The sequence below is a fragment of the Peromyscus californicus genome, unplaced genomic scaffold (genome assembly GCF_007827085.1).
Source record: "Peromyscus californicus insignis strain IS unplaced genomic scaffold, ASM782708v3 Scaffold_18__1_contigs__length_77618521, whole genome shotgun sequence".
Taxonomy (NCBI): domain Eukaryota; kingdom Metazoa; phylum Chordata; class Mammalia; order Rodentia; family Cricetidae; genus Peromyscus; species Peromyscus californicus.
This window is the reverse complement of record NW_026294480.1, coordinates 69,229,260-69,247,331: the sequence shown is the minus strand read 5'-3', so window position 1 is coordinate 69,247,331 and position 18,072 is coordinate 69,229,260. Positions and strand designations below refer to the sequence as shown.

The window sequence follows — 18,072 nt, the reverse complement described above, 5'->3', positions numbered from 1 at the left end:
AGGCATGAGTGACACAAGGTTATGTTTGAAGTGTCAAAAAAATCAAGTTTATTGAAATATGCATGGACAGCCTAATTAAAACATTGTGCTAGGGTCAAATATAATAGCACGCTAATTATAAGAAAGAAGATAAGGAAAATTGGCATACAAAAACATTTTTATACATACACCTATTGGAGGTGGTGTTTCTTCTGGGTTTTGGTTTTTTATTACTTCAATGAGTGATGCAGAAATATCAGAACTTCCAGAGAGTAGATAGGAAGGAGGAATAACCGTAGTTCCCTATCATAGAAATTTTTAAAGATTAGATAGAGCCAAACTAGTAAGTAAATTCAACAGTACTTTCCCACACAATGAATTTGTCATATTTGATTTCTTTCTCTGCAGAAAATACTTTGCAATGAGTAATATCAAAATTCAAGAACCAGAAAAGGCCCAGACAAGTGTTTCCTAGGTAGAAGTCCCAGCCACACACTGGTTAGAGTCAGTGGTGGGCCGGCAGGGGAGTCACAGGGACCAAGAAAAGTAGTCTAGATGTCATGACTTTGTCTACTATTTCACTAAGCCAGCTTGGTTACTATTAAAGGAACAGCCAGTATTGGAAGTAAACATTAAGAAAAATGCTTTTTTGTTTTTGTTTTGTAAATGTGGGACAAACAAAACTTTGGGTTACTAAACTTTGATGCAAATGGTCTCTTGTTACTATTTAATAGCAATGATGCTTTATAATCTGATGTTAAAAATAAGAAGTGTTTGATTGTTCACTTCTGCTGTTATTGTTAATTGCCTGACAGCCTGTTAAATTTAATCATTCTCCAAGAATAAAGAAGATATTCTGTCTTTAAAATATAAAAGTTTGCAATATACAGAGTGTAAAACCATTAGAAAAAAATCTCAGGAGTTAAACCAACTCATCCCACCACCTCTGAACATATGCCTTAGGCACGTGACACCTTATATCTGGAAATAGAAGGAATCAGGCTGTCGATATGGCTCAGTGGGCAAGTGTTTGCCAGGCTGGGGATCCAGCTCAGAGGGTAAATGTTTGCCATTCGTGCCCGACAGTCTGAGCATCAAAGCGTCTGTAATCATGCCGTGTTCCTGTGGAGGATGGGAGGCAGACACAGGACAGTATCCTAAGGCTCCTGGACCAGCTTGTCCAACATGTACAGCAGAGAACAACAGGAAAGCCTCTGTCAAACATGTGGGAAGCAAGGACCAGTTCTCGAGGCTGCTCCCCCCACATTGATGGTGGCACTGACCTCATGCCCAAGCCTACACCAAAATGTGCATACACAGAGATAGAAATAGAAGGAACCGAGGGAAAACTGTGACTGCACCTTATTATTGAATATAATTTCCTATAATTTCCTAGTCACACATGCATCAATTTCGTAGTTTCTACGTGTAAAAGTTACTTAGCCATTTTTTTAAACAGAGGAAGCAGTCCTTTCTGACCCTGGTTCCGAGGAGCACCTGTTGCAGACACCATTTAGTCTTCAGCACAGCCATGGCCCGCTTGTGAGCTCACTCATCTTCGCCTTCGTTTTCATGCCAGCCAGGATCGCATGTCAAGGCTGAATATATCTGCACTGATGTCAGAGAATCACATAGCACCGAGGGGAAGCAAGGCCAGCCAGGAAGTCTTTGCATTCTCACTGAAGAAAACTAAAGCAAAATGACCAAAAGATATCCTCCAAAGTTTTAACATTGTTATTTAAACTCAAGACCTCAGAGTTAGAACCTTTAAGGCCAAATAATATTTGAAACCTTTGTTGTTTACTTTTCAAAATCCAATCATCTCAACTAGTTACACACACACAAACAAAACAGCAAAGGTATAGTTTCACTAGGGGAGGCAGTAACATTGACTGTGACTTACTGTGTGACTTAAAAATACAGTCAAATAGACAAGCATTCTCTTTCTCGGCTGGGCTTGGGTACATGTAGTAACTTTCCCACCTAGTCTGGGAGCTATTATGTAGTCATTCTGTGAGCCACCTAGTCCCGTTAACTCTATTTCCAAGGTACTTCCTAGGTTAACCCCTCTCCCTCCATAACTATCCTAATGTCCTGATTCAGACTCACAGCACTTCCCCCAGACTGATTCCAAAGCTTCCTTACCCACCTTTCCGTTCCATGTCACATTCCCCATAGTCTCTCTGTGGCTGATCAGTCTTTCTCAAAGCCTCACACTAATTACATGTTATCATTTGCATGCATAAAACTCAATGAGTTCCAAGCTCTTACACAATTACCCAAGAGCCTTCTATCTGTGGCCCAGGGTTGCGCTCTTTTCTGTCATGGCCCTCAAAAGCGTCTTGTACTCCACCTTCACTAATAACAAACATTTGAATAGTTCATAATATGCATTCTTTTACATGACAAAAAAATGTGACTCAACCAACCTTGTAGCTGTCTTTTAAAGCAGATGCTGCCATTGTGCCAACTCTACATATGGGTAAACCGAGGCATGGAGAAGCTAGTTAATGGCCTAACGTAGAAACCCAGAAGTCTGTCTCCAGAGTCCGTGCTTCTAACTGCCTCACTATACCGTCCCCCCCAGGGCAGTGTGAAGCCCTCCTCTCCTCCCACCTGCCCATTCCTAACTCTTCTTCCTCCCCCTGCTCTGTGCTCCTGAGCACTGTCTGTCCTTGTTCAGAATCCAGTTCAACCTTCCAGAGTCCTGTACCTCCCCTCTGTACTTCCAGGGCATCCTACACTGACATTAAATGCTCCTTTGCACTGTGATTACAGTCTCTGTGCACATTTGTCCTGGACACTGCTGTTTGGGGCAGACCAGTCTTTGTTTGTGTCTCAGCTCAATACTTAAAAGCACACAGCAGATGTCCAGTAAATGTTTGCTCCCTGAATAAAACACCAATCTCTAAGATATAAAGCTTTAATAATAATAATAATAACTTTTATTATTAAATAAATAATAAAGCTTTAATAAACTAAAAAGTGAGAATACTTCCAAAAACTGTAATGTTAAATTTTAAAAAAAGCCCTTGCTCTGTATTTCTCAAAGATAATGCATTCATTTCAGACTGTATAAAGTGAATGTCTAATTGATAAAATGGCTGAGCACCGTTGACTGACAAAGCAAGGTTTTACTACATTCTTTAATACAGTTTTTAAAAAAAAACTAAATAGCTGATATATAGCAGAAAGTGAAAATGAAGATTGGTATCTCAAACCATCACAAATCACTTCTTAAAACAATGCGTCTCTTATCATCGCTTAGAAGGAAATAATTACCAAGAGAACAGCAAGATGTTCTGCAGAAGTAATGAAATGGTCGTGTGCTCTTGGTATAAGGGACATAGACAGCAAGTCATTATAAAACATTAGTAACAGTGACACTTCGAGCTTTCAGTCGACAGTTACTCATCCACGACTTATCCCTTTCCTCTCAACAACCAAAATGAGACGTCACTGCTTTTAAAATACATTTTGTCATGTCTCTGTACATTAAAGCTTTTAACATGTTAACTACATGGTTATTGATGATTGTAAGATCAAGTTCAATTGAATTTTTGTTGTAATCATTGCATTTAATAGAAATAACCATTAGCATAGCAATACCTTGTGCTGGATCAGGTGCCATCAAATGAATAACTTCTGGTTTTACTTTGTTAATATACTTACCTTGTACAGAGCAGAGGGCATACATATTTACTGATTCATGGTTAAGATTTAATCACAGAAGAAATAAATAAAAAATTAAAAAAGAAATTAAGATTTAATCATAGTTAGGGGGAGAACTTTATAAATCATTTTGAAAAATTAAGAAAATATGACAATCTACATAGCTGTTTGACAATAAGACAAAGAAGATTTATGCATATTGGTTAATAATTTTAATTGGCATTCATTGTAAATTACATATCATTTTATATAAAAAGAAACTAACAGCTGTTTCTTTATTTTGATTGTCAATTGTTTACTATTTTATGCATTTGGTTGTCAAGCATTGCCACTTCTGGAATGCTTAATTTCCATCAGCTAGCTAGGTGGAGACATGTGGTTTGCAATGTATTGTGGTGGATACACACTGGCAGGCCAATAACACAACCTGCTTTCTAGACTGTAGACAGACCAGGCTAGACCTTCCCTCACGACTCAGCACCTTGAAGCTAAGTACTCACACTGAAGCTAAGACACAATTATCATTATAATCCATTTGCAGGCAACATTTTTATGATCATCATGATCACATAATCACAAAACTTGACACTTTTTAAAATTGAGGTAGCAGTGAAAAGAAAAAAAAAAAAAGATCATACTACAGTATAGAACCAAGTGGGGAGAGGCAGTGAACATGCAGAGATTAAACACTTACACATTTCTTATTCAGTAATTTTATAAAATTGAGGAAGTGACTGAATTTGTTTATAAAGATGACTTAGTAAGTTCACGTTTTGCTTTTTAAAAAAATTTCAAATTGCAGCATTTAGAAAGAAAATATACCAATTGGTTGCTTTCAAATAAGAAAACTAATTTTAGTATAAAAATAAAATTTGCATGTCACTTTGTTTTGAGGGTTGAGGTGGATGTGCTACATTCCCAAGCCAGATTTTTATAACTTCAAAATAATTAAGATATGAAGAAAACTAGGCCAATTGTTGAGTTCTGCTATGAAAGTATAATTCTGTTAGTCTGTACTGTTCAGAAGAAAAAAGAGAGAGAGAGAGAAAGGAAGGGGGAGGGAGGGAGGAAGAGAAAGAAAGAAAAAGAAAGAGAGAAAGAAAGAAAGAAAGGAAGAAAGGAAAGAAAGAAAGAAAAAGAAAGAAAGGAAGAAAGGAAAGAAAGAAAGAAAGAAAGAAAGAAAGAAAGAAAGAAAGAAAGAAAGAAAGAAAGAAAGAAAGAAAGAAAGACTGAACTCATTTTCAGTTTTACCTTGGATGTTCCCAAAATATAAAGATCCTACAGCCTTGCTTTGTTATTATCTAAGAAACTAAATAACAATGATATTTTTAACTTAAACCAAGGTTAACAAGATTTATTAAAGGGGAAAAAATTAGTCTTTTAATTGGATCAGCTGGGGCACATGATACACAGTCACTGCCAGGAAAATCAGTATCCACTTTTGGTGTACAAGACCTGGCAGATTACAGATAAAGCAGAACCCTGCCACACTTCTCTAGGGACTGGCGCTAGTCTGGTGAAGGCAGGTCTAAACTAAGACTTAAGGAAACATGCCACAAACTAACTCAGCATGATAAGACCCACCTTTAGCCACTGGGCTCTGCCTTAGCTCCTAAGGAATTTGATTTCCAGAGAGGAAAAAAAGAAAATCTCAGGTCATAGCTTCCTAGGGCAGTGTTTCCCAACCTTCTTAATGCTGAGACCCTTTAATACAGTTCATCCTGTTGTGGTGACCCCAACCATAAAACTGTTTTCGTTGCTACTTCATAACTGTAATTTTGCTACATTATGAATCATAATATCTGACATGTAGACGGTCTTAGGTAACCCTTGTGAAGGAGCTGTTCAACCCCCAAAGGGGTCGCAATCTACAGGTTGAGAATTGCTACCCTAGAGAGTCTTCAAGCAGGTATTGGAGCCTTTCTTTAATTATTAGCTCTGATTTACCAAGCTATGTTTATTTATTTGTTTGTGACAGTGTTTTACTGTTACCCAGGCTAGAACTCATGCACTCAAGTGATTCCCACACATAGTCTTTCTGAATGTCTGGGACTACAGATGTGGATATACCACTGTGCTCAGCTTTCACACTGTTTTTAGTCACCTGTAAATTATGTATAGTAAAGTAATGTGAAAATTTGTTTCTTCGTTCATGTCCTATAAATTGGCTATATGAATGGGACTGCTAATAAAACTTTGGTATTTTTAATTTTAAGTTTAAACAATTAATATGCCCCACACACAATATTAATTTTACTCAAAATCTGAAATTCCTTTTCTCATGAGTGCCTTTTTATTTTCTTTTCCTGGTTCTCTCTGATGTCTGATTTTGACATCACCATAAATAAGATTTTTAAAAATCTTTTTCTCCATAGCTTATATTTAGTTTTTTGTAAATTTGTTACAATTATTTATTTACTGTGTGCATTGGGGGTATGTCATGGCACTTGTCCAGTTGTCAGAGGACAACTTGAAAGAGTTGAGTCTCTTCTTCCATAATGTGGGTCCCAGGGACTGAACTTAAGTTGGCAAGCTTAGAAGTGGGCACCTTTACCCACTGAATCATCTCCCCAACCCATCAACCTAAGATTTTATTTAGATAACACAGGGGGAAGAAGTGTGTCTATGAGGAACATGAAGTTACACATAAATAGACAGCAGCTGCTGAAGGGGGGATGATCAAAGGGCCTCTCTTAAATCAACTGCTTCCCTCTTATGGACTTTCTTATGTGAGGCTATGGGGCTGATAGCCAAGAGCTTTGAGATGATTTTTGCCAATAACTTAAATTTTGCTGATAGATTTATATAACATATTTTTGTTGAATTCCAATTCAATGAGTATGCGATCCTAGCATCTCCTATTTGGAAGACAGTAGTTGTTTTAAAGAATTAAAACTGGAGATCCTAAAATCTTGAGCAGCAGGTTCAGCTCCGTGGGTGCTAAGGGTGCTAAGGATTCACAAGGTTTATTTATTATGGCACTGTTTCAATTGTTTGAACTCAGTATGGAAGTGTTCAGCTGTCTTCATAAACACAGTCCTTCCTTTACAATTTTTTACCCACATTATACCGAAGGACGGATCCTGTTTTTTCTGAACTGGGAGGAGAACCTGTTGGACTAACAGCTCTTACAGCAGTGGGATCGAAATCCGTCTGTGTCTAATTTACATACTCAAACATGATGGTACTAATTTACATAGCGAGCATGAAAAAAATAACTTTTAGTTAGACTAGCATTCAGTCTAATGAAATCAATAAAGTCACTGAGCAAAATTTTTGCCTTTGGAATTGCTTGCTTTGGGAAAATACACCATTGGTATACACTGAAAATATTAAATAACCCAAAAAATGCCTGATATACAAGCTCCTTAAGAGTTGACATTCTTTAATCCCAGCACTCGGGAGGCAGAGGCAAGCGGATCTCTGTGAGTTCGAGGCCAGCCTGGACTACCAAGTGAGTTCCAGGAAAGGCGCAAAGCTACACAGCGAAACCCTGCCTCGAAAAAACCAAAAAAAAAAAAAAAAAAAAGAGTTGACATTCTTGTCTTTAAAAGGGTAAAGTTTTATTGTACAGGATTGGTGTAGGAATCGCATGAGAGAGTCAGCACAGAGCACCTAGCACAGTTCCCACCCTAGAGTAAGTGCTTGTTAATAAATGTTGGCCTTTGTTAGTGTTACAATGATCATATCCTTGGTTTTCTGACCAAGAAAAAAGTGTGGCTTGATTCCGATCCAGTACTATTCACTAAATGTGTGCTCCACAGTACTAGCACAATAGTAGTCTTCGAAAAGACATCAGGGCTGGGCTGTGTCCTTGAGGGTGTGAGTGAAGCAAGTGTATTAATAAATCTGAGGCAGCATGTGAGCGCAGCAAGCGCCGTGCCACACATTTCACTTTGAACGTTATGAACTTCGCATGTGTTCAAAGCAGTTGTGTAAATGTTAAAACCACAAGTCATCACTCCTTCTCTTCTGTCACATTCTCCCTAATTTATACTGTCTCAATATTTTTGTTTAGAAAAATGACTGAAAGAATGAGCGATTGTGTCAATAATGAAGACACCCCCTCATTTTTATCAAAGAGACAGCCCCAAAAAGTCTCAGGAAGTGAACAATTAAATGAGTCATAAATCTAATATTCATGGTTAAATGGAGGTTTTTTTTTTTAAGATAGTAAGTTTTGATGTTATGGTGCCATTAAAAATGATCCCTTCAGTAAGTCAGTACCCAAAGCATGTGGGTATTCTAAGAGGCTATATGCATAGAAAAATCAGATTGTCCTCCTCTTCCTTCCTTGTGGATGAGAGTTTTTTCAGAGATGGGGGAAATACAGAAGGCACGCTAAATTTCAAACATCTGGTCTTTGTAGTGATGCAGTGGAGGCCTGCGTTTGGATATGTATCAAAGCTCTCACATTTGCTGCCCGGGTGATTGCAGAAGCCTCCTTAGCTTTAGTTTCCTCATTCATTAAAAGCTGGGTGACAGAGCGAGGCCCACGTGATGATTAGGACAAAGGAGAGCACAAGGCTGCTTCGACGTGGACCCCCTTTCCTTGGAGAAGCTACTTAATACAAATAGAAGCCCTGGGCTTCTGCTTCAGAGTCAAGTGAACAGCACACGCTCTGTAAAAGCCAGTATCTACTTGACCCAGAGTAGTTTTCTAAAATTGCCAAGGGAGCAAGGCCTCACTGGGGTTTCTTCATGGTCCAGGGTTCTGTGTTACTATACATCCACTGAGATGCCCCAGAAAGAGGAGAAACAGGATTCTGAGGCTAGGAATCTGTAACCAGGAACCTTCAGTAGGACAAAAACCAGAGATCTGATTTAATCCATCTATAGCAGGCATGCTGAAAAATGTCATCATTTCCAGACTTCTGACCCAAAATGTCATCTTCTCTTAGAGCCATCCATAAAAATAAACTCTTTTTTTTTAAACAAAACAAAAACACTTATTTTGATTTACAACAGCTGAAAAACACAGTTGTTGTTTTGTTTTGTTTTTTCAAATTCTTAACTGGGTTTCCGGCATTCAATGCAGAGTGATATGAGACTGCAGTCTGGAAAGTCAGAGGGTATCTACAAAGATAGAGGCAGGTTTGGGACATAAAATGACACCTTTGGTGGAAAAGCTAGCTTGCAGTCTTAAAGCTCTTGGAAAGTCAAATGTAAAATTAGTTGATGGTGGTGACAGTGTTTACATAAATATGGCAGCCCCCATTTAACAAGGCAATGTATGGAAAGTATTTTCAAAATGGTTCTAATAAAAGAAAAAAATGAAGGAGCTGTGGGCATAACTCAGTGGAAGAGCATGTGCTTAGCACATGGAAGGTCTTGGGTTCAATTACCAGCATGAAAGAAAATTAAAATTACAAGAAGTCTAAGTGGAGAAAACACTTAGCTGAAGTAAAAGCAGCCAATCAGTCCATGGAAGGTTGAGCTGGGTCGTCATCGTAGTGTTTTTCTGTGGCAGTGTGCCCCAAACTCTCCCAGATCGGATGACACGAACGAATCCCCACACAGAGCAACTCTGATGCACCTCTGTTAGAAATTGTTTTCAAAACAACTGATAATAGATGCCGTAAAATACTAGACATTCTTCTGCTGTGTTAGCAGCTCTAATAGAAGCTTGTCTTTTTAATTGACGGTAAACAGGTAAACATCTCTACTCCTGATTTAAATTTTAGTAAATCTCATTTTAAAGTATGCCTAACCATCGACCCCAAATAGTGTGCTACAGTAGCTGCTCCAGCTCTTCGTTCATCTAACCCCATCATATCCTGTTCATTGTAAATACTGTCCAGGAGACTAGTAATATGGCTTGACACATCACTATTCTCTACCTTTTTATATAAATTGTCATCCAAACCAGCCTTAATATGTCTTGTTTTGCTTTGCCTTATTTTGACTTGCTTAATTTTAGTTTGAGGTGCTGATTGAACCCAGGGCTTCTCCAATCCCAGGCAAGCGCTCTAGAACTAGGCTCCACCCCCCAGCATCATTCTTACTATTTGCAATGCCCACTAATGTGGCCTTCAAATTTCCACTTCTCCTTTAGCTTAGGAGAAGCTCTGAGTCTCCTTTGATTTTAGAATGAGACAACATGTGAAAGCCTTTAGAATCTAGAACTTAATTTTCAGAGAGCAGTGCAGCATACACTTAGGGCATGGACAGGCTGCTTGAGCTCATACTGTATCTCTACAAGTGGGTGGCTTTTTTGTGTGTTGAGCAAGTTACTAGGCCTTGCTGTTTTGTTTGTTTGTTTGTTTGTTATACTAATGAAATACTTTTAATATCTCACAGGGTTATTCTCAAGAGGATTAAAGGTCTTTTCTGCCCATATTTGATATCAGCTACCTGGCACTCGGGGGGGGGGGGGGGGGGAGCGAGGGATCTATAATGTGCATGCTTGATGTCACATGATTGGCAGATAATGCTTCACGGTGTTTACTGTTGTTGCTGTTGGTATATGGTCAGTTGGCAATGCCTGCCTCTGATTCCCATTGCTCTTAGGAGTCTAATGAAACAGTGTTTCCTGCTGAGAAGGCAAAAGCTCCACCCAGTTGAGGGAACTTTGATGGAAACACGGTTACAATCTGAGGTGATCTGCGTTGGCCTCCTTTGTGCTCAGCTCCAGTAAACTAGCCGTGTCACAGCTGTGTCATCTAGACCTCTTTCAGAATGTTCTGTGTGGTGTGTGCATCTTAACTAGCTTCCCTTTTAAGTGTTTGTTTCCTAACACACCAGGTTAACCATGCTAAGCACTCGAGAGCCTTCCTTTGCTGCCCATTTTAAAGTTAACGTGAGCCAAGATACTGGTGTGAGCTAATCCTATTTTTCCAAACGTTGAAAACTGCGTATCCTAAAGCAGCCAGTATTTTACCGTCACAGAACACTTTTCTTAAGTAGTCAGGATTCATCAGACTTCACTGTTTCGTGCTTCCTGTCTTGGAAAAGTCTTCCTTAACCTTCAACCAAAACCCTGCTTACACTTAGTTGGCACTGCCCAACAGTTTTTAAATGAAGCTTCACTTAAGTAAATTTTTCAGAGTTACATTAAGAGAACCCATGACAATAAACATTTGTCAGTATGAAAGATCAGTGTCTTGTTTACGTTTTTCTGTCACTGGGGGATAGGTCCACCTTACTGGATCCTACCACAAGTAGCACATCACTTAATAGGTAAGACAAGCTAAAAAGAGGGTTCAATTAACTCCTATAGACAAATTTAGTAGATGGACAATTACATGGTTTCTGGGCTAACATACCATATGGCTGGTAAACAGTTTTATTGGTATAGTTGGCCTCCAAAATATAGTGCTGATCCAAATTAAGAGTTTTGCAAGTAGCATAAAGAGAAGATACTCTCAGTGTTTAAATTTAAAGTTTTTCATTCCATTTTCAGTCATCACCTCCTGGTCCCCAGTAACTCATCCCTTAGTGCCATGTCTGAGTAATTCCTAATCCTCTAGCTCTACTCTGCGTGTTTCTCCACTACATGAAGCATCACTGTACAAACGAACAGTCATGTAGTGTCACTCACTGTCTCTAATTGCAGTGACAGCTTAGAAAAGAGTCAGTTCAGTGTGGCCAGAAGTTATCTGAAAGGCACCAGGAAAGAGTCCCCGCTGTAGCTGGTCCTTAAAAGACAAATTTGAATTAGAGAGGAGAGGGAGCTCTGACAGATGTTGAACCAGCAGAGCAAAGACATTCTGAGCATGTGAGCCTTCTGTGGCCACTGGGAGCCAGGTTAGACAGAGGGGTCAGCTGGAGAAAGTCCTGAGAGACAGGCAGGGCACTGACCCCACTGGGTTAAACAGTGTTTGGAAAGAAAAAAAAAGAATAGGAGAGAAAGGGCAGTTAAGGATGATGCCTCCAGGTGTGAGCCAACTTCACACGTTTATACAGAAGTTTGCATACAGCCCAGACCTCCTGAAACTCAATTTAGGACATGAGAGGAATCCTTCCGCTAGAGAATAGAATAGGTGGAGGATTTTGAAAGATTTAGTCAAATGGGGATATAAGAATGATGGCAATATACACGTGCATACAGGCAGGGTTTCTTTTTTTTCTTGGAGAAAATTGGAAAAGATTTAGTATCTTGTAGAATATAGAGATGGAGGGAGGGGAGCAAAAGGTCCAAGATGACAATTTGGGAGGTAAGGCTGCCTTGCAAGAATTAGACCCAGGCCCTACGGTTAATTTCAGCTTCATGCTTACTGATGTTCTGTGATGTTATTTATAATTGAAAGATTAAAAGAAAAGACAGAAAACAAATGAGAAGCCTGCTAATACCTAACCGTCCAAATAAAGAAAGTTGTCAAACTGTGGGCTCAGAGGAGTGCATGCTCAGCTGAGCTCTGTATGACAAGGCCAAGTGTCTGCCTCATAATATCTCCAGCCAGGAGTGTGTTCTCTGAATTTACAACTTCCTAAAATAGGAGTGAGTGAAAACAAGTGAAGTAGAAAATGCAGAAAAAATGTTTGTAAGCTACTGTGGGGGGAAATTAGCACTATATTTCAAATCTTGAGTATTTACACTAATACATCATATTTATACACTTGTAGCAAGAGAAGTCGAGTCTGTCATCCTTTACATAAGTTACATCATGAAAGCTTAAACTGTTTTACAAGAAACAATATTTTAATCAAATGAAACCATAAAGGCTTCATTGGACTCTAAAGTTGGTCTGTACCTCATTTTCCTATAATCTATAATCAGGAAACCCATTTGCCATACTTTATAATTTTTGTCCTTTTAAGTGGTCAGAGGACTGTGACATCTGCATACAGTCACGTCTAAATTGATAATTGTCCAAGTGGAGTATAATTTTAAACCATAGCATCAAGAAAGTTGCATCTGTATATTAGAAGGTTGTTGAGAGGTGGTGTTTCCCACCTCCTGGGCCCCTGAATTTAAATGTGACCGCGCTCTCTGGTGGATTTATCTTAAGGTGGGAGAACAGCGTCCACCCAGGCTGAAGCAGTCTCAGTGAGGAGGAGGCTGTGGTTTCCCAGCCAACTTAAATGCAGGCTCTTCTTAGCAGTAAACCACACACATGTATTCATCATTGATTTCCAAATGATAGGTTTCAATATCACTGGTCTAGGGTCTACAGTCTCACATTCCTGAATCTATATTATGCCAAAAGAATAACAATTTGGTGGCTGGAAACAGAAATGGTTATTATACGGCTCCAAAATGCTAGCTGGCACAATATGCTTAAAATAGCAGAAATTTACTCATAAAAAATAGAATTTATTTGTTCATAAAAATAACTTTATGCTCTAAAAATATAAATGTTAAAAAATGTCATCATAGCTGAAAATATTTTACATTCAGTATGTAAACACCTTAAAAGTATGTAACTAATCTTCTAAAGTGGTGTAATTTCCAAATAACAGGAAATATTTCAAGAGAGAGACATGGAACCCTTTTTAATTCAGTTTTTTACTTCTGAGGTGTTTACTGAGTGAAAACTCATTGTATGTATGTTTCCTTTTTCTCCCTCTCCCTACTGCTGCCTCAAATCGCTGTTTTAAAATGTGGGCAGAGAGACCTCGGCTTTTTTGAAACGTCTCTTTTTGAAGAGACTTTTCACAGCCTCTGTGAAGCCTTTCCATTTTCTCACACTGGCCCCATGCCTGTCCTATCTCAGGACAGCACATTTCTCGAAGCGGTTTTACTTCCTTTTAGCAGAATTATGCCTCCATGCAAACCAGCATCGGCTTCTACCCAGGCAGGGCTTCAGTCTCTTCCCAGCTGCTAGGCTTCACTGCACTGCTTAACTGACATTTCTTCTTCTTCTTCTTTTGAAATTACTAGGCTAGTTTTCCATTTGATTGTTTATGTAAACCAGATCTCACCCAGGGTTGACATGTACATGACACATGTCACTCGGTACGCCTGTCTGAGCTGCAGCAGGTGGGAATGTGGGCTGCAAACGTCTTGGTTTTCTCCTTTCCCTTTCATTCAGGAGATTCTACAATTCAGTGTAAGGCCCTAACACAGAATAATGATCCGGGGGGACACATTCAATACAAAACTGCTCTGAGTATCCTCACTCACCCATCTTTTTTCTTAGGAATATAATTTGTTTATATTTCTCCTTGTGAGAAAAGGTAAACGTGTTGTTTTGGTTAAGAACTTTTTTTTTTACTACCAAACGCTGTCCAAATTAACTGTAACGGATAATTGGGTTTTGACATATTTAGCTAGCTATAATTTAGCAACTTTTCTTGATGGTTTATTATAGAAGACTAATTTATATTCAAATTCAGTGCAAATTTCTTAAGCAACTACTTTGTAGTTGACACATGTATTGGGGGTGTTTCATTTGTTTTATTTTAGTTTTGCCTCAAGAAACTTGTTAATTTTTATCCATAATCCAATTGCAAGATTGAATCTTGCAGTTTTTAATATGTTCAGCTTATTTATTGATTCATGAAACAAAACAGGTAAATGAATTGGATATGAAGAACAAATGTGTTTTGGATCAGATGCTCCAAGTGGATTTTAATCTAAAAAGTGTTCCCAGGGGAGACAGTGTGGGAAGTAAGGAGCCAGCATGAAGTGGAAGAGAGAGATGCGAGAGGGTGAATAGGTCAAAGTATATTGTATACATGTGTGAACATGTCATAATGAAACCATTACTTTGTAAAATTAATATTCACTTAGCAAAAGGTTCTTACACGTGTCTTCCTGAAACAGGGCTTTCTCTTCCCACCTCCTTGTCTCTACCTGAAGCCATTGCCATGGTCTCAAGAATGATCCACACAACTGGGCTTCCCCAAGTCCAGGCTTTCCAGTGCCTGGAGATATCCGACCACTCTATCTGATCAGTTCTATCTCTATTCTAAAACTCTGGGTGGTCTCTGTTTCTACCACGTTCACAGATCAACCTCCATAATCCTCCACAGAGCACTCCTTTTTCCGTTGGCTCCTTTTTAAGCAGATTCCTCTCTGTTTTCCTAAGGATGCTGGGTAAAATCCTTCCTCAGCCCTCTCCCTTCCCAGTCACCCAAATCACAGGCTTAACTACCTCCTCTCTTTTGTTGAAAAGCAAATTAGTTCCTGAACCTGCATTATGTAATCTCTTCTCCCATAGAAGGTGGATAATGTATAATGTATATTATTCTACAAGCGTCTTGCCCTGGGCAGTCTTGTTTGTTTGTACACAAGTGTGGATTGCTTTATTACAAAGGAATTCAGAGCCTTCCAAGGCTGTAGCCTTGTCTCTGCCACCTCACTGAGTAGCACCTGGTCTTATCCTCCTAAGAGTAAGTCTTTTGTGCAGACGACAATAACAACCAAGTTTAATGTCGCTCAGAAAACAACTAGCTGGTTTTCCAGGGACCATTATAGAATACTGCAGTGGGTTTCTCCTGTTCTCCATCAAGAAACCAGCAGACAGCTTTGTGAGTCATCTCTTACTCCAGTTCAGGTTGCCTTTCCACCCAGCTCCTTAGCTGTTTCTATCGGGGTAGTGTATTTTAGACATGGGAAACGTAAGCTTTGAAATGCCCACTTCGTTAGTAGGGAGCTAAATATCAGACCCTAAAAGAGCCCTAAGCCTTCACAATTAGTGTCTTTCCCTGTGTCTGAATGACTCAGCACTTCACTGGGGGCGTCATAGCTGCGGTGCCCGAGGACTGTCACTTTTGAAGATTTTCATGAGCAGAAAATCGCGCCAGGCTTCAGGCTGTGTGCTGAGAAGGGTAAGCCAGATACAAGGGAGGCCATGGCAAGCATTCACCTAGAGCCAAGGAGACTGAACAGCAAAACGTGGATGCAGCCTCCCCTCCCCCGGCCTGCCCTAGAAATTACAGCCTTGCTGCCTTGTCCCTTCTTCATCGAAGGATGCACAGACACACAGAATAAAACCCAAACCAACAAACTGAAAGAGTGAGTCACTCCGGCCCGCCTCCACCAAGCTCGTCAATTAAAGTGCAGGACCAATTCTGTGCTTTTCTTAGATCCTGAACTGGCTGTCTGACTTTCTTCCGGGGGAGAAAAACTTAATAGGAAAAAAAAAACATATGATATGCAGATTTCTGATCAAGTTAACAAAGATTCGCTCTCTTCTCACAGAAAAAGTTTTTAATATTCTTTCAGAGGTATATGAAACAATTAACTGGGTTGCTGCCTGTCACGCAGAGGGTAAATCAGTCAGCCTATGAGCTTTCATGTGTTCCTAGCAATATCTCACCGTTAAGCGTTCCCTTTTCTTCTCTTCCAGGCTGTTCTTTCAAAGCATGCTCAAATCTAGATTCCTCCATGAGTTCTGTCACTGTTTTGTATTAACAGGGAATGGATATGGCAACCCCCGAAACTCACCAGGTCTGCTGGTCTCACCTGGTAACTTGAACAAGAATATCCAAGCCAAATCTCCTCCCCCTATGAATCTAGGGATGAATAATCGGAAGCCAGATCTCCGAGTTCTTATTCCACCAGGCAGCAAGAACACCATGCCATCAGTGGTAATGCCCAACTTCTGTCCTTAATACGTGTTGATGAGAGCTTGTCTGGATGTGCTTTGCTGTTTTAGTGTTTGTTGACACAGGAATTTCTTATGTCACCCCAGAAAATTAACACTATTGGTGAATGGCGTTTTTAATCCTATTGATGGGGCTGATTTTGCATTTTCCTTTTCTATATTAAAAGAAATCCAATAAACTCTTCTTCAGGGTTGTTTTTCTGGGATATGAAAAAGCAGTTCTTCCTAAGGCTCTAAGTTTATGGTTAGAAAAGCAGTTCTACTGCGGATCAGATCATAGCCCATAGGAAGAGTAATTATGAAGAGCTCCATGAAAGTAGTTACACATTGTTGAACTGTTTGTGTTCTCGGGATGCTGACAGTGAAAAACGCTTTCCCTGATTCCTAAATGAAATGTCTTACATTAATTGGAAATCTCCTTCTTATGTATCACTTTTTTAATATCTAATATACCATATGCCTTTGCATTGTCTCAGCTCATCTTTGCCTTTACATACTTAATGAAAATTACAAACTCCCCCAAGCAAGCTGTGTTAAAACCCAAGAAAATCTGAGAACCAATGTTACATTTTCGATCAAAAGATGTTGTGACGTGCTTTTAAGGGAAAATATAGAAATATAAAATATAGACTTAAGCATATATAAAATTCACATGCTGTACCATTTCTTGCTCATGAGACTCATGCCTAAGATGGAAAGAATATTGTGGTATCAACCTCAAAAACAAAGTAGATAGACAGACAGATAGATAGATAGATAGACAGATGACAAATAGAGTGTTCCCCAAATCAGCAGTGCTTACCAGTGAGAACATTTATAACAAAGATTTAGTCGACAGATTTAAATTATTCTACAAATATTTCTTTCTTTCTGTTTTTTAGAATGCTCTGCTCTGTGGCATGCTTAGGAGTAAAATAGTCCTGTGGACTGATTAGTTTATTATTATATTCATTTTGAGTATCTAGCCAAAATCAAATAATATGTAACATTCCCTTTAGAAAAGACTGGATCTAATAAATAAAACCTCCCACGGTGATACAGTCGATGAGGGCCAGGCATGGCAAGCAGTGTCTCTCAGCAGATTTATCCCACATCCCTTAAAACTGGTGCATTCCCAAAGATTCTGCAATTGGCAGGTCATATCTCTCCCTGGTTATCAGGTGTGGCCCCCTCCCTTCCCTCTGGCAAATAGGTTTAAAGTACAGTCCTTTTCTTTACGTCAGAATTTGGTGGTGAAATAATGAACATGGAGACACTGACCTGTGCTGAAACCCAGACAGACTGCCTTCCCATTCGAGACCGGCATCTCACTAAGGGAAACAAAGAATGCCTTTGTTAGGAGTTGTCTTTGGAGTGTGGTGTGTAAAACCGCTTAAATTGTTGTGTCTATCAAGGGGTGCTTCTCGTTTTGTTGAAAAGATTTTCACAGTTATAAATATTTACAGACACTAATTAATAAACTCCTTCCCCATGCTCTCAGTCTGAGGATGTGGACCTGCTGTTGGTAAGTGGTACGAATGTTTCCCTTGGAGGGCACCGTTCAGGAGGATAACAAAACTACTTCAGTGTAAGGTGCTAGCTGTGTTCAAATGGACAGATTTTAAAATTTACCTTACTGAATGACGATATTGATTATACTTAAGCATCATTAGTTTCTAGGGTCACTGACTGGTGAAAAAGATCGTCTGGTTCTTGTAGGCCTTTTTCCCCTATCCCTACCTTTTAACTAGAGGCCAATTTTTAAATGTTTTAAGACTGAACTTTCTCTAAAATCCAAACGCAAAAAAATATTTCTTTAGTTATGGAGCAGTAAAATGCTTATTTTTCAAGATTTAAAATACCATTATTCTAAGCGAATGCATCTTTTCACCTCCTTGTTGTAAGGAGTTAATTACTGGCTTTAGCTACTTTGCCATCTTTTTGAGGA

The 18,072-nt window shown here is 39.2% G+C and overlaps 1 protein-coding gene and 1 long non-coding RNA gene across 12 annotated transcripts in view; one reads left to right on the top strand and one right to left on the bottom strand.

The window, feature by feature from the left end:
- The window catches only part of LOC128113754 (uncharacterized), a 67,679-nt gene that overhangs the window by 767 nt on the left and 48,840 nt on the right, over nucleotides 1-18,072 (bottom strand). For 2 of the 7 annotated variants that reach the window (XR_008219621.1, XR_008219624.1), the window contains 2 exons: nucleotides 17,406-17,455; nucleotides 20-1,668 (listed from right to left, as the gene is read on the bottom strand). This is a non-coding gene — a long non-coding RNA (uncharacterized LOC128113754). Of the gene's footprint in view, nucleotides 1-19; nucleotides 1,669-17,405; nucleotides 17,456-18,072 lie in introns of those variants that run through there. The other 5 variants (XR_008219622.1, XR_008219623.1, XR_008219627.1 and 2 more) reach the window with 4 other exon arrangements.
- The window catches only part of Mef2c (myocyte enhancer factor 2C), a 148,023-nt gene that overhangs the window by 117,362 nt on the left and 12,589 nt on the right, over nucleotides 1-18,072 (top strand). For 3 of the 5 annotated variants that reach the window (XM_052743657.1, XM_052743656.1, XM_052743659.1), the window contains exons 7-8: nucleotides 15,956-16,128; nucleotides 17,626-17,649. In XM_052743657.1, the coding sequence (XP_052599617.1) occupies nucleotides 15,956-16,128; nucleotides 17,626-17,649 (197 nt within the window). The remainder of the gene's footprint in view (nucleotides 1-15,955; nucleotides 16,129-17,625; nucleotides 17,650-18,072) is intronic. The other 2 variants (XM_052743658.1, XM_052743660.1) reach the window with 1 other exon arrangement.